The sequence below is a fragment of the Canis lupus genome, chromosome 14, assembly GCF_003254725.2.
Source record: "Canis lupus dingo isolate Sandy chromosome 14, ASM325472v2, whole genome shotgun sequence".
Classification (NCBI taxonomy): domain Eukaryota; kingdom Metazoa; phylum Chordata; class Mammalia; order Carnivora; family Canidae; genus Canis; species Canis lupus.
This window is the reverse complement of record NC_064256.1, coordinates 47,360,064-47,373,081: the sequence shown is the minus strand read 5'-3', so window position 1 is coordinate 47,373,081 and position 13,018 is coordinate 47,360,064. Positions and strand designations below refer to the sequence as shown.

Here is a 13,018-nt window from a genome sequence, read left to right as displayed (position 1 = left end):
CTAATAGTAGATAACATCTGGCTACAAATATACTCACGTTGTTAACATGGTTTTCATAATACTTATGATCTTCAACAGTCCCAAATAAGGGAAAATGGGGCACATAAACTGTTACCAAGAATTATACCAGCTAACTCACAGGCCTCTTCACACATCTTCCTACTCCATCATAAACAACCACAGGTTGAGATACGAAGTAGCTTAGTAGTGTGAAGCTACACACTTGTCATTCACACTACTCTAAAAAACCGAGAGAAAAAAAATTCAAACTCAATCTAATTTACTCCCTGGAAATACAAAATAGGAATGAAGGTGGTAACTAAATTAATTAATTTTTTTTTTTTTAAAAAAGAAGGTAACCAAGACTACATTTCCCTAAATATTCGTTTTGCTTGGTCCTGTACCTTGTTTTTATACAATGTTAGGGAAAACTCTGCTACCAAAATGGTTTATTTAAAACAGACATAATAAAAGGTAGAAGCTTTGTATTTAGTCTCCTTAAAGACACTGTATGATGTTTTCTTAAAAGTAAAATGGGTTAAGAGATCTTGGTAGTAACTGTTTTTTAAAGAGAAGACCTCTTTAAAATACATAATTGCAGTTACATGTACCCCTATTAGTTTATACCAGAATTATTTACAATAGCCAAGATATGGAAGCAGCCGAAGTGTCCATCCATAGATGAATGGATAAACAAGATATGCATGCGCATGTGTGTGTACAATGGAATACTATTCACCCATAAAAAGAATGAAATTTTGCCATTTGCAACAATACACATGGAGCTAGAGAGTATAACGCTAAGTGAAATAAGTTAGAGAAAAACAAGTACTATATGATGTCAGTTATATGTGGAATTCAAGAAACAAGTGAGCAAAGGGAAAAAGAGAAAGAGATTGAGAGAGAGACAAACTAAGAAACTCTTAATTATAGAGAATAAATTGATGGGTTACCAGAGGGGAAGTGAGTGGGGGGACGGGTGAAATAAGTGATGGGGATTAAAGAGCGCACTTGTCATGATAAGCACCGGGTGATGTATGTTATTGCTGAACCACTATATCGTACACCTGACAAAAATATAACACTGTATGTTAACTAATTAGAAATAAAATAAAACTCTTAAAAAATGTATTTGTAGGAGTCATGTCTAACTGGGGATCTATTAAATGTGTGGTATATGGACTATAAATATGATGGCAAATGACCAGAAGAGAATGAATGCATGGCTCTTTCACTTAAGGAACAAGGTAATAAAACACTTCCTGTGACAAACAGTAAAATATAAAACTGCCAAAACAAAGCTTAACAATAATAAATTTCTGCTATTGTACATAAAGAATATTATCTCAATTTTCTATTGAGTAGCCAAGAAGAATTTGATGAAGATGAAACAGTATGACTATTTACTACATAAATGATACCTTTTCTGGAGAAAACAATGTATACTTACTTGGTAAGCTGCCCTTTGTTCTTGTTATTATCAACTCCATTATAAGTCACAGCTGCCAGTTTTCTGCTTCGGTAGTTCTCATAGTGTACATTATTAGTGACATCTTTCAAGTCCTGCATGTGTGTTCTGTCATAAATAAATAACATAACAATAGTTTGTTTCCATGAAGAAAAGTTTGATGGAAATTCAAAATTTTACCAAAACAAAATTTCTAGACTTAAAACAGGCAAAAGACTATTCTTAAGGAAGAGAATTCCTCTGTCTTCATTTACACTCAAGGCAGAACAATGAGAAACATGTTGTTACATGTTAAACTTGAAACCAACGGATATTTAGGTTCCAAATGAGAGTTTAAGAGCTCTAAATTTCCTCAAAGCAGTTACTAAAGGATGACATTTCCTCAGAAGAATATTTACCTCTAGTATATATTTTATTTTACTACAGAAAGGAGATTAGCTCTTGATGAAACTCATAAAACTAAAAAAACCTGGGGCACCTGGGTAGCTCATTCAGTTAATCATCTGCCTTCTGTTCCAATTGTGATCCTGGTGGGGTCGAGCCCCACACTGGGCTCCCCACTCAGTGAGGAATCTGCTTCTCCCTTTGCCCTTCAACAGGCTCATGCTCTCTCTCTCCCAAGTAAATAAAATCTTAAAAAAAAAAAAAAAAAGCTAAAAGAAACTGATTTTGTTTTAGTAATATTAGTATTTGAGTTTTTACTAAGGTAATACATACGAATACTTTAGATCACATATCAAGTTGGATTCAAACAGGAAAATAATTTAGAGTCAATCTCTGTTTTATCAAACTGTTCAGTGAATGTGGTATTTTTGGTTAAATGAATTTTGTTCATAGCATTTATATACATATATATATATGTCAATACATATATGAAATAAACTATACATGAGACAATTTCATCATTACTTAATGATTCCAGAAGCAAAAGACATTATGAGCTGTTCTATGACGTCTTTTACCAAATCAGGGAAAGGACACACCTGGTGTGGAAGTACTTCATATCATCTGATTCTTCCTTTTCTCATATCATCCATACCTGCCTCTGCCATCCTCCACCTCTCTTACAGGGAAACAAACATAAAACTGTACTGTTTTTTGTTTCTCAGTGTGGAGCCCAACTCAGAGCTTGAACCCACAACCCTGAGATCAAGACCTGACCTGAGATCGAGCTGGACACTTAACGGAGCCACCCAGGCAACCCAAGGTGTATTGTGTTTTTACTCTTCCTGATATCCAGAAAATGTTTACTATTACTTTCCCTTTGTGAACAGACTGTGATTTTCAATTACTCGGATTTATCTTCTACTAACAACATTTCTATATAGTTCTCTGACAGTCTGTTTACTCATCCTAAGGAGTACTTCTAAATCTGGGTTTTCTACAAGTCTCATGTTCCTTTACAGTCATCCTTGATGAACCAATCCTCTTCATAGCCACTACTTTCTACTTCAGTCAAGTCAGGCAGGTCCTTATTCCTAGCATATCCCCTGGTTAAGATCGAATAGCTCATGCTAATTTGTCACTGACTCTTCAAACTTAAGAGTCTGTTTTGAAAGCTTTCTTTCCAGCCTTGAAATCAAGTCACCCTATCCCATGACAATTTTCTCCTGGGTTGTCATTCATTTATTGGTATCAGTATGTGTTATATTATGGGTAACATATAACCTCTTCAATTTTACTATAAGCTCTCCTTTATAAGAAACATTTTTGCCATCACTTCTTGTACTCTTGATACAGATAGCACATAATAGGCCCCTTTAAAAAAATCAGAAGTATTAAAGCTGAGATAAGGTATACACTTGATTTTCTGGAATAAATTACTGTTGCCAGATTACCAGTTTCTCTAAGTACAGAATAAAAAGAAATAACTGTGCCAATATAAAATGTTTTATAATTTTACATATAGATTATTTCATCACTGAACTGCTGAAAAATCACTACAGAACCTGAGGTATAGTACTTAATAGTTGAAATACAAGATGCATGAAATAAAAAATAAGACAGACTTTCTCATTGTTTAAGCAATTTTTGTTAATGCCATCTAACATTTTTGACAAGGAATATGTTTCCCTTTCACTAAAATAACCTTTACAATTACCTACTTCTGATCCCCACCCCACCCCAGGATATAAAAGTCTCTATTTCCACTTATTTAAACATATTCACTTTTTTTTTTTTTTTTTTTAAGATTCAACTCAGTCCTCCACTCTTAAAATCAATAATTAGTGGTAGAGTTTTCTCCAGTCTCAGGAAATTATTCATCTTTTCCATTTCTCCCTGCTGATATTAGAGCCCTCTCTTCTATTCTTTTGTTTTCTTTCTCTATTTGATTTCTGCACTGTCCATCATCACACCTTTAAAATGCTATATATCAAGTTTTCTTCATTTCCATTGTCTCCCTTGGTTTGTCTCCAACAGCCAGTTCTTTTAATGAACAAAATGACACTTCTTTGAACTTGGGTCTTTCATAGAAGTAACCAATATTCCTAACATTAGTCTGCAAGATTTCAATTACTTGGAATGTATAGATGTCTATAATACTGGTGTTGCTATTTTCTTCCTGTAAGTATTTATTAAATATCTACTAAGTGCATTTAAAGATATGAGCTAGATTAAATATATATCTTCCTTACTTCTACTCCAAACTCACAAGGAAAAGTAATAAAATATTCTTAACCTTTTCTTTTTCTTTTTTTTTTTTTTTTTTTTAAGATTTTACTTATTTATCTGAGGGGGGATGGCTTATGGGGGGGGGGGGGAGAGGGAGAAGCAGGTGCCCCACTAAGCAGAGGCCCAACATGGGGCTTGATCTAGGGATCATGACCTGAAGCCAACCAACTGAGCCAGCCAGGCGCCCCAAGCTTTTCATTTTTAAGCTATAATACTCTTTAAAGATGTTTTACACACTTAAATGTAAAAATTGTAAATGAAAAACTGAGTTAAGAAGCAAAGTAAAACCATCTAGCATAAGTGAACATTCATGCTTTAGGAAAGAAAAACAAAAAACAAATGCGTTGCAGCAAACTGAACAACTAAATTTTTCCTTAAGTAAAATCACATAACCATCTACCTCAAGGAGCTGAAACCAAGGTCTTTATCATACTCACTGATGAAAATATTAAACAGGACCACTCCTAATCTCACAAACATCAGTGAATAACTATATTTATCCTAATCTACATTAAAATATGTACTTCTACAAATCCTTTCTTATCTGGCCAACTCCATGAAATATACCACTTACTATGAATTCCTTTAATACATCTAGGTATTCATTTTATGGCACATCTGCTTTATATTATATAACTTCAGAATTTTTATATTTTCATATATATATGACTCTCTTATAGATTTCTTATGTTCAATCTTCCTGCAGGAATGGTCCATTTGCTTTGTAATCCTTTTATACTACTGAGTCCCACTCACCAGCGGCCAGGCTATGCACCTCCAAATGTTCAAAGTCTAGTTTACCGTTCAGTATTTTAGCTATGCAGGCAATTACTGACAGCATATTTTAAAAATACACACGACAAAGTTATAGAATATTACTGTGTCAAGAATTGGGCAAACTACGTAGGATATTTAAAATTAAGGAAAAGAATAAAATCAGAGAATGCACTGACAATATTTATGAAACATTCCCTACATATACACTGTCATACACAATTATATTTATTATTAGCTCTTTTGAAGTCACATCTTAAAAATGGAAGAGAAAGAGAACAGTTCATAATAGAAAACGAAATGTTATATATTCTAAAGGAGACAGATGACCTCCCTCTCATATGTATTTGTTCTTCTCTGTGAGGCCTGGCAACCCTAACTGCTGAAATCAACCCTATCACTTACTTTCTACCAAAATTCCCTGGTTAAAAGCTCCTTTATTAAATAGCAATCTCTTTGATTTCAAATTTTACTCTGATATTTAGTGTTCTTCTTGAGGTAGCAGCTTGACTCACTTATATTTCCCCCTTACTCATAAGAATAACCTTATTGTTCAAGTTATTGATTGTTCAATAACTTATAACCTTATTATTCAATAACTTCCAATTATCATCAATATGTATGTTAATACTTCCACATAGATAAAGATATTCCTGTGTATTGGGAAACTGGAAGTTGAAGAGAATATGTGGTAAGGGCCTGGAGAAGCAAGCAAGATGGGGATGGAGCAAAGTGGGGAAGGGGTGTGAGGTGGATAGAGAAAGGAGTTTATCTAAACATGAAAACACTGAGGTTCATTTCCTTGCCCTTTGTTTCTTGCCCACTATTGTCTCTGGTTTCCTCTTTGATGTTTCTATTCCAATTCAAGTACTGGTCCTCTAATTAGGATTAGCACAATGTCCTACACTCTCATAGGCTTACCTTCTCTTTCATCAGCTGCACAAGGAACAATTTAGGAGTAACGTTTTCTTGCATAGGAGGAAGATCATGTTCCAGTACCAAAAACACCCTAGTCACCAGCTTGGTAAAGCTGTGCACCTTTTAACATTCAAAGTCTAGCTTTTGACTCAAAACCTACCCTTCCCTTCCAGTTTTTCCAAGTTTTTGACAAGAAAGAGCAAAAGCCTCTTCATTTCCTCTTTTAGTATTAACAATAAAGAGATTCATTCTCCCATACATCTCTAGCAACACAGCTTATTTTGTATTTTTGCTAACAACTTTAAAACCTTGGCAAAATAATCCAAGTTGTCTCCAAGCAGTATTTGAGTGCTAGAATGAAAATACCAATTTAAATTAGATATATTTATAGAAGGCAAAAAATAAAAATATTTTGAGAAAGAAAAAAACTTATTTTCATCATTGCTCAAACTTACCTTATCAACATATTTCTTAGAATTGTAAAATCACAATGTTCACCATTTTCAACTATTAAAAAAAAACACAAACATACATTATTTCTACTAAGCCAAGTCTTTTCAAAGAAAATTTCACAGAATATTGGAGGGTAACAATGAGAGAATATGCAAAATTTCATTAACTTTTCATTAGATCAACTTTTCATTGCAGTTTAAACACTGTAACACAGTAGTTAATTTAAGGGCATGCCAGACAAGTGTACTGTAATATTATTTGCTGTAGTTTAATCTTCAATGATAAAATATATAAACCCAGTAAGTGAGCTCTACAAAAACAAACAATTCTGAAATTTTGAAAGAGGAGATCATGTATTCATTTGCAAGATCATCTATTTATTTCATAATAAAATGTATCTTAAAAGTTTAGTGTTGGGCAGCCCCGGTGGTACAGCGGTTTGGCACCGCCTGCAGCCTGGGGTGCGATCCTGGAGACCTGGGATAGAGCCCCACATCGGGTTCACTGCGTGGAGCCTGCTTCTCCCTCTGCCTGTGTCTCTGCCTCTCTCTCTGTGTCTATGAATAAATAAATAAAATCTTAAAAAAAAAAAAAGTTTAGTGTTAAAAAAATAAAATAAATTTTTTTTAAAAGTTTAGTGTTGGTGTGCAGGGGAAGCACTTTAGAAAAACCACCTAAAGGTAGCCAAAATAAAAACAGGAGCCAAAAACTTTAAAGTTCTTTATTTTTAAAAAAAATGTACCGCTAATAAGAACATTCTGGTGAGGGTGGACTAAAACTACAGAAACAGCAATTTCATCAGCACAGATTTCCAAGGAAGGTGTAAGTTCTAAAGCCTCAGCTCAGCAACTGAAGGTTACCGGGATAACCGAGAGCTAGGAACAAGTACAGTCTCTCAATAATAGGGAAAACTGTTGATAAGGACAATAACTTGGAACAATATCCTAAAAATTACAGAATTTTTCAAACTAATACCAACAAGTAGATAAAACACAATCATGACTCAATCTTGATTCCAAGTTGCCATAACAGAAGATTAAACAATAGGTCAAACCAATATCATAAATACAAATTTGGGGAAACAAGTCTATTGCCAAGAAGACTTCTGAGGTTTAATGCTATAAACTAAATTTTACTGGTATTTAAAACTCCTTACAAAATTAGTAGAATATCTCTTAATACTTAAAATTTGTTTGTTTGTTTACTCAAAAGATGCAATGCCAAAAAAAGATGACTTCTATGCCAATTTAAGGATATTATGAATGTTTTCATTTGGCTTAAAACGGAAGTTGTTCTCATTTTTGAGGGTCCTCAACCCATCTGAGACTCAGATAAAAATGAGAGTCCTTTTCTCTGAAATTATTTTCAATTTCAGAAGATTTATCACATCCCTTGGAAGAAACCTTTGGGCCCCAGGTAAAAAACTCTTGCACTAAGTATGTTTTCAAAGAAAACAGGAGTAGATTTAATGATAGAACGGAGATGGGAGAGTGGGGTATTGACAAGTGACGTGGAAAGTATTACAATTAGGATTTAACACATACTTTCCAGATTTGGTAGAACACAAGGTCTGAAAAATCAGAATGAACTTATGAGCAAATGAACCTAAATGAAACTGAATTCAGAACTATCTGAAAATGTAGAATATATCAATGCGAAATACAAAATTTTTATCACATTTGTGAGATCTTATAGAAAGGCATTCAATGAGGAAAACCTTACCTTCAGCAACACCCCAAGGATACTGCCTTCCTCTGACCCTTTTGCCATTAACTTCAATGATCGTATTACTACCTACCACAGCAAGAGGTAAACGGTCCTACAAAACAAAGTATTCTTGTTCAAATATATTTCTGTAGTCCTCACAAATTCAAGAATAATTCAACACATTATTCAACACATTAAAAAAAAACAAACTACCATGACAGTTTCTTTATTTACTTTTATAGGCCATTCGACTACTATTTATTATTAACATTGTCATTACATGGTATTCTCACCAATGTAAATAATAAATAAAATTATAGTTTCTCTGAAAACTTAACAAAATTAAGGTATCTATACACCACTCATCAAATTATCTGTTAAAAAATCATCCCCAAAAGAAGCTGTCCCATATTGAAAAAATTAGAAAGGGTAAAAAATACACAAAGCGGTTAGAGGAAAAAAATGAGGCTTGTGACTAGCCTGCCTATCTGATCATAAACCAATCCTAATAGCCCTGGAGGCAGGGAATATTATACATGCTAAACTCTATCTGTGGCTCCAGATCTGGGGGACTGGATTTGTATTTATCCAACTAACTCAGAGTACAATCTTTCAAAATTCTTGTAGCTTCCAGAAATATTTAAGAATATATAAAATCTTATATATTAAATATATCTTATATTATTAAAAATCTTGTATATTAAATCTTATATATTAAATGGTCATATACATAAAATATATATATGACCATTTTATAAAACTGCAGAAATTCTTCATTGGTCAGGTACATGCATTTCATTATTCCAAGATAATTATTTGCTTAGATAAGGCCATTAATGAATACATCATCTTTAGGTTCAGGGTACTTAGGAAATGACCATAAATTAAAAATATAGAAAATTACGCTGGCATAGGTTTTGGTTGTTTTTTGTAGAAAGACAAAAGAAAATATATTTTTGTCTGGCTCTTAAACACAGACTATGCATAGCAGTACTTAGGAACAAATCCTCTCCCTTCTCATTACCTATTTTTTAAGGAGGAAAATGACATAAAATCAGTTAAACGAAAATTGAAGACAAAGATTATACACAACTGAGATTATGCTATTCATCTATTCCACACAATGTCTTGTTACATATTAACAGCCAATCAACATAGTTAGCAAAGTTGAATTCAACGCTGAATCCATATCTCCCTATTTTGTAAGCCAACTACTTAAGGACACTGATATTTTTTACCTTTTCAGTGGATAGTTGAGTGGTTTTAAGGCCCTAGAACATTTTAGTATATGTATGGGAATAAATTTACCTTTATCTTTTTAACAAGCTTATTTTCTTCTTCATCATCTGTCTCTGGAAATTCATATATTTTAATTTTATGTTCTTGGATTTCTTTCATTATCTAAAATGAAAGAGGATGTTAGCAATAGAGCACCATATATAATTAGTACATTTATTTGTTATATTCTTAAATTCCTGATTCCTCAGCTCCAATTCCTTCACTATTTTTGAGTAATGCAAAACTGTAATCTAAAAGCAAAGTACTACACTGATTTTTTTTAAGTATAAAGTTGATATATAAATACCATTCCCAAAAATCCAATTACTTCAGAAGTAATAAACTTACATGGTTATTATACCAAAAGAGATGTAAAATTGAATGCAACATTACAGAAAGGGCTTTCTCTAGTTGATTTCTACTATAATGGTTTTACATCATTTATTTACAATGACTGAGGTTCTTTCTCTACCTATAACTCTCACCAACTGTTTTATTCAGCTGAATCAACATAACTTCAACTCACCTAAATTTTAATAAAATTTGACTAAGTACAGCACACTGGTTACAGGAGAAAAATTTGTACTTTGATTAGAAAATGTCCTTGCATATACATTTGTGTATAATGTTCAACTACCTACCCTATTCAAACTCACAAGAAACCAATGGCCAATACAGCTAGACTAAGTCCTTGCCTATACTGGCACTTTAACACAACCATCACTGTAGGGGTTCAGCAGCATAAAGGGGTCGCTAAGCAAAATGTGCTACATTGTTACTATAGTAGGTAGGGCTAACACTTCCACAGAGAAAAACAGGACCACACATTTTTTACAATTGGGATATGTATCTATATAGAGAAAAACATGAGAATAAATGATGAAGTGTCAAATACATGACTAGAAGGAAAAAAAAGGAACACTAGTGGCTGCTCTAAGAGCAGTGGTTCAAAAGCCCCACCATAACCTATAAAACCAATTGGTAAGGATACAGACCAAACTCACTTTCTCTCTTCTTTTTTTAATTTTTTTTCACAGAGTGAGCTAACAAGTAAATAGGGGTGGGGGTGGGGGAGTACCTTAAGGATGCTCCAAGCCCAGGGAGAGCCCAATGCAGAACTCCATCTCATAACCCTGTGATCATGGCCTGAGCCGAAATCAAGAGTTGGGTGCTCAACCAACTGAGCCAACCCATGTGCCCCCAGCAACTCATTCTAAAAGTTCTCCAGATGATTTTGATAGGCATCCCACATAATTAAGAACAACTTTTTAAGCATATAAAAAAATATTGTACAATCACTACAATATGACCAATTTGAAAGTAGAAATACTAATTACTCATCTTTTTGATCTCTAAGTTCTTAGTACAATTCCATATCAAGGTACACACAAACCAAGACAGAAGGGGAGTTATGTTGGTATAGGTTTTGGCTATTTTTTATAAAAAGATAAAGAAAACACATTTTTGTCTGGGTCTTAAAGATTATACATAGCAGTACTTAGAACAAACGCTCTCCCATCTCATTACCTGAAGTAATTGATTCGGAGAACAATTGGTATTTGAACTTAGAAAAAAGCACATTACAAAATAAAAATGAGAGTGAATAAACATATTCTCCTAGTAGAAATAATACAGTAAAAAATGTGCTAAAATATTTCCAAAATATACAGATTTAGCACAATTTGAAAGCAAATCTCAACAGATTTTGGGTTTGTTTTTTTGTTTTTTGTTTTTTGTTTTAGATTTATTTATTTAAGAGAGAGTGCACACACACAACTGAGCAGAGGGCAAGGGTGAGGGAATCTTCAAGCAGACTCCTTGCCAAGCACAGAGCCCGATGTGAGGCTCAATCCCAGGACCATAAGATCATGACCTGAGCCAAAATCAAGAATTGGCCACTTAACCAACTAAACCTCCCCCAGCCCTCACCCCCCATATTTCTGTTTTTGTAGTAGGTTTCAAGGTATTCTAAAATTCATGATGAAAAGAATGAAAAAACAAAGTATCTTGTTACAAAGGGGACTACAAAGACAGTAAGAGATAATGACTAACTCTAAGATTTATTTTTAAGTATTATACAAAGAATCTACAGTACAGAGCACCTGGGTGGCTCAGTTGCTCATTGGTCTCTTAATGTCAGGATCATGAATTCAAGCCCCGCATTGGGCTCCATGCTGGGTATGGAGTCTACTTAAATAGCTGCTGTTTAAAAAATATAACATTGGCTTAAAATTAAAAATAGGCTATTGGTATAGAAGTATAGTTCCAGAAATTCATGCTACATACATTTCATAAAATATTATACATAACAAACCAAACACAATAAGGAAAAAGTAAACCCGTTTTAAAAAAGTATTCAGTCTTTCTGGAAAATGAAAAAGTTAAGGAAATAATTAAGCGTCACTTAATTCCAAAAAAAGAAGTTTTAAAAATAAAATGACAATGTTGGCAAGGCATTGAAAAAATATACCCATTACCAAAAAATCTGTTTTATTGGAAAAGTACCATGACAAAGTGGGGGAAAAAAAACTATAAAATAATCCTACACTTTTAAAAAGTAATCCTCTTCCTGGGAATTCAGTCTAAAAAAACAATTCTAAACGTTGTGGAGAGGAGTAGTGGTGGACGCTGTTAACAGAAACTTCTAAAAGAGTCTTATTTTAAACTGACAAAGGATAAGGGTACTATGATAATGGTAATGGATAAGAGCTCTGAGAAAACTAAAGCAGATGATTTTCAAGGGTTTTTTTTTCCAAGAGTTATTTTTAATACAGTATAAATGACCACACAGTAAAGTAGCAAGAGAAATACATTGTAACACAGTAAACTGAAAAAACTGCAAAATACACAAGTGGTATAAGAAACCTGAGTTCAAGCTCCTTTTGCTCACCTGTTTTTTAAACTGTTGGCACTCCTCTGGAGTGAGTGTGTCTGCTTTGGCAATAAGTGGAATGATATTCACTTTTTCATGCAAACGCTTCATAAACTCAATATCCAATGGTTTAAGTCTGAAATACACAACATTTAATATGACTGAATTGATCAATTTGGGAGAATATATCACTTATATCCCCAGTGCTAAATTAAAGATACTGGAACTACTTTACTTACTTATTAGGAATACTCTCTGAAGATTTATTGGGCCAGCAACAGTTAGGTAGAACAGGACCTCAATAAGCAGTGGAGTGGCTAAGAAGGCTTTGACTCTTGCCCTTGAACACCCTGGTCATAGGGTTTTGGCCCTAAAGAAGAATTAGAAAAACCAGAAAAGCTCCTAATAGGCTTTCCTAGAATAGCCTCTATACCTACTACTCAAAATTTGGAAATCTGTTTTTAAATAAAATGATAGTCCTCTTTGAACCCCACATTCCATTCTTGCTGCCAACTTTATGTCTCAGATAAAAGGCTCAAAAGAGAATCTTCCTCACCATCCCTTTTACCCATTACAATCTGACTGCTGCTGCTGCCTTCATTCTGCTGTTACACTTTTAAGAAGGTCATCAAATACTGCCGTGCTGCTAATACAATATATAAAAATAGTGTGTTGTTTATCATTACTTTTTAAATTTACCCATTAAGCAGCATTTGACATTACTCTCATAAGCTGTTCCCTTAGGGTACTTCTTAAGATCTCTGTAAGCTAGTCCCTTAAAAGTTACATTCCTGAGTCCTCTACTAGGCCCTCTTCTCTCTTTACATTCGGTATGTTTATCTTCAACCATAGTGACTTCTATCATCCTCTAAAGG

General features: G+C 33.7%; 1 protein-coding gene across 3 annotated transcripts in view; it reads right to left on the bottom strand.

Moving 5' to 3' along the window:
• SEPTIN7 (septin 7) overlaps nucleotides 1-13,018 on the bottom strand; it is a 90,772-nt gene that overhangs the window by 14,715 nt on the left and 63,039 nt on the right. For all 3 annotated transcript variants that reach the window (XM_025464621.3, XM_049093803.1, XM_049093804.1), the window contains 5 exons: nucleotides 12,162-12,279; nucleotides 9,302-9,394; nucleotides 8,009-8,105; nucleotides 6,289-6,340; nucleotides 1,451-1,576 (listed from right to left, as the gene is read on the bottom strand). In XM_025464621.3, the coding sequence (XP_025320406.1) occupies nucleotides 1,451-1,576; nucleotides 6,289-6,340; nucleotides 8,009-8,105; nucleotides 9,302-9,394; nucleotides 12,162-12,279 (486 nt within the window). The remainder of the gene's footprint in view (nucleotides 1-1,450; nucleotides 1,577-6,288; nucleotides 6,341-8,008; nucleotides 8,106-9,301; nucleotides 9,395-12,161; nucleotides 12,280-13,018) is intronic.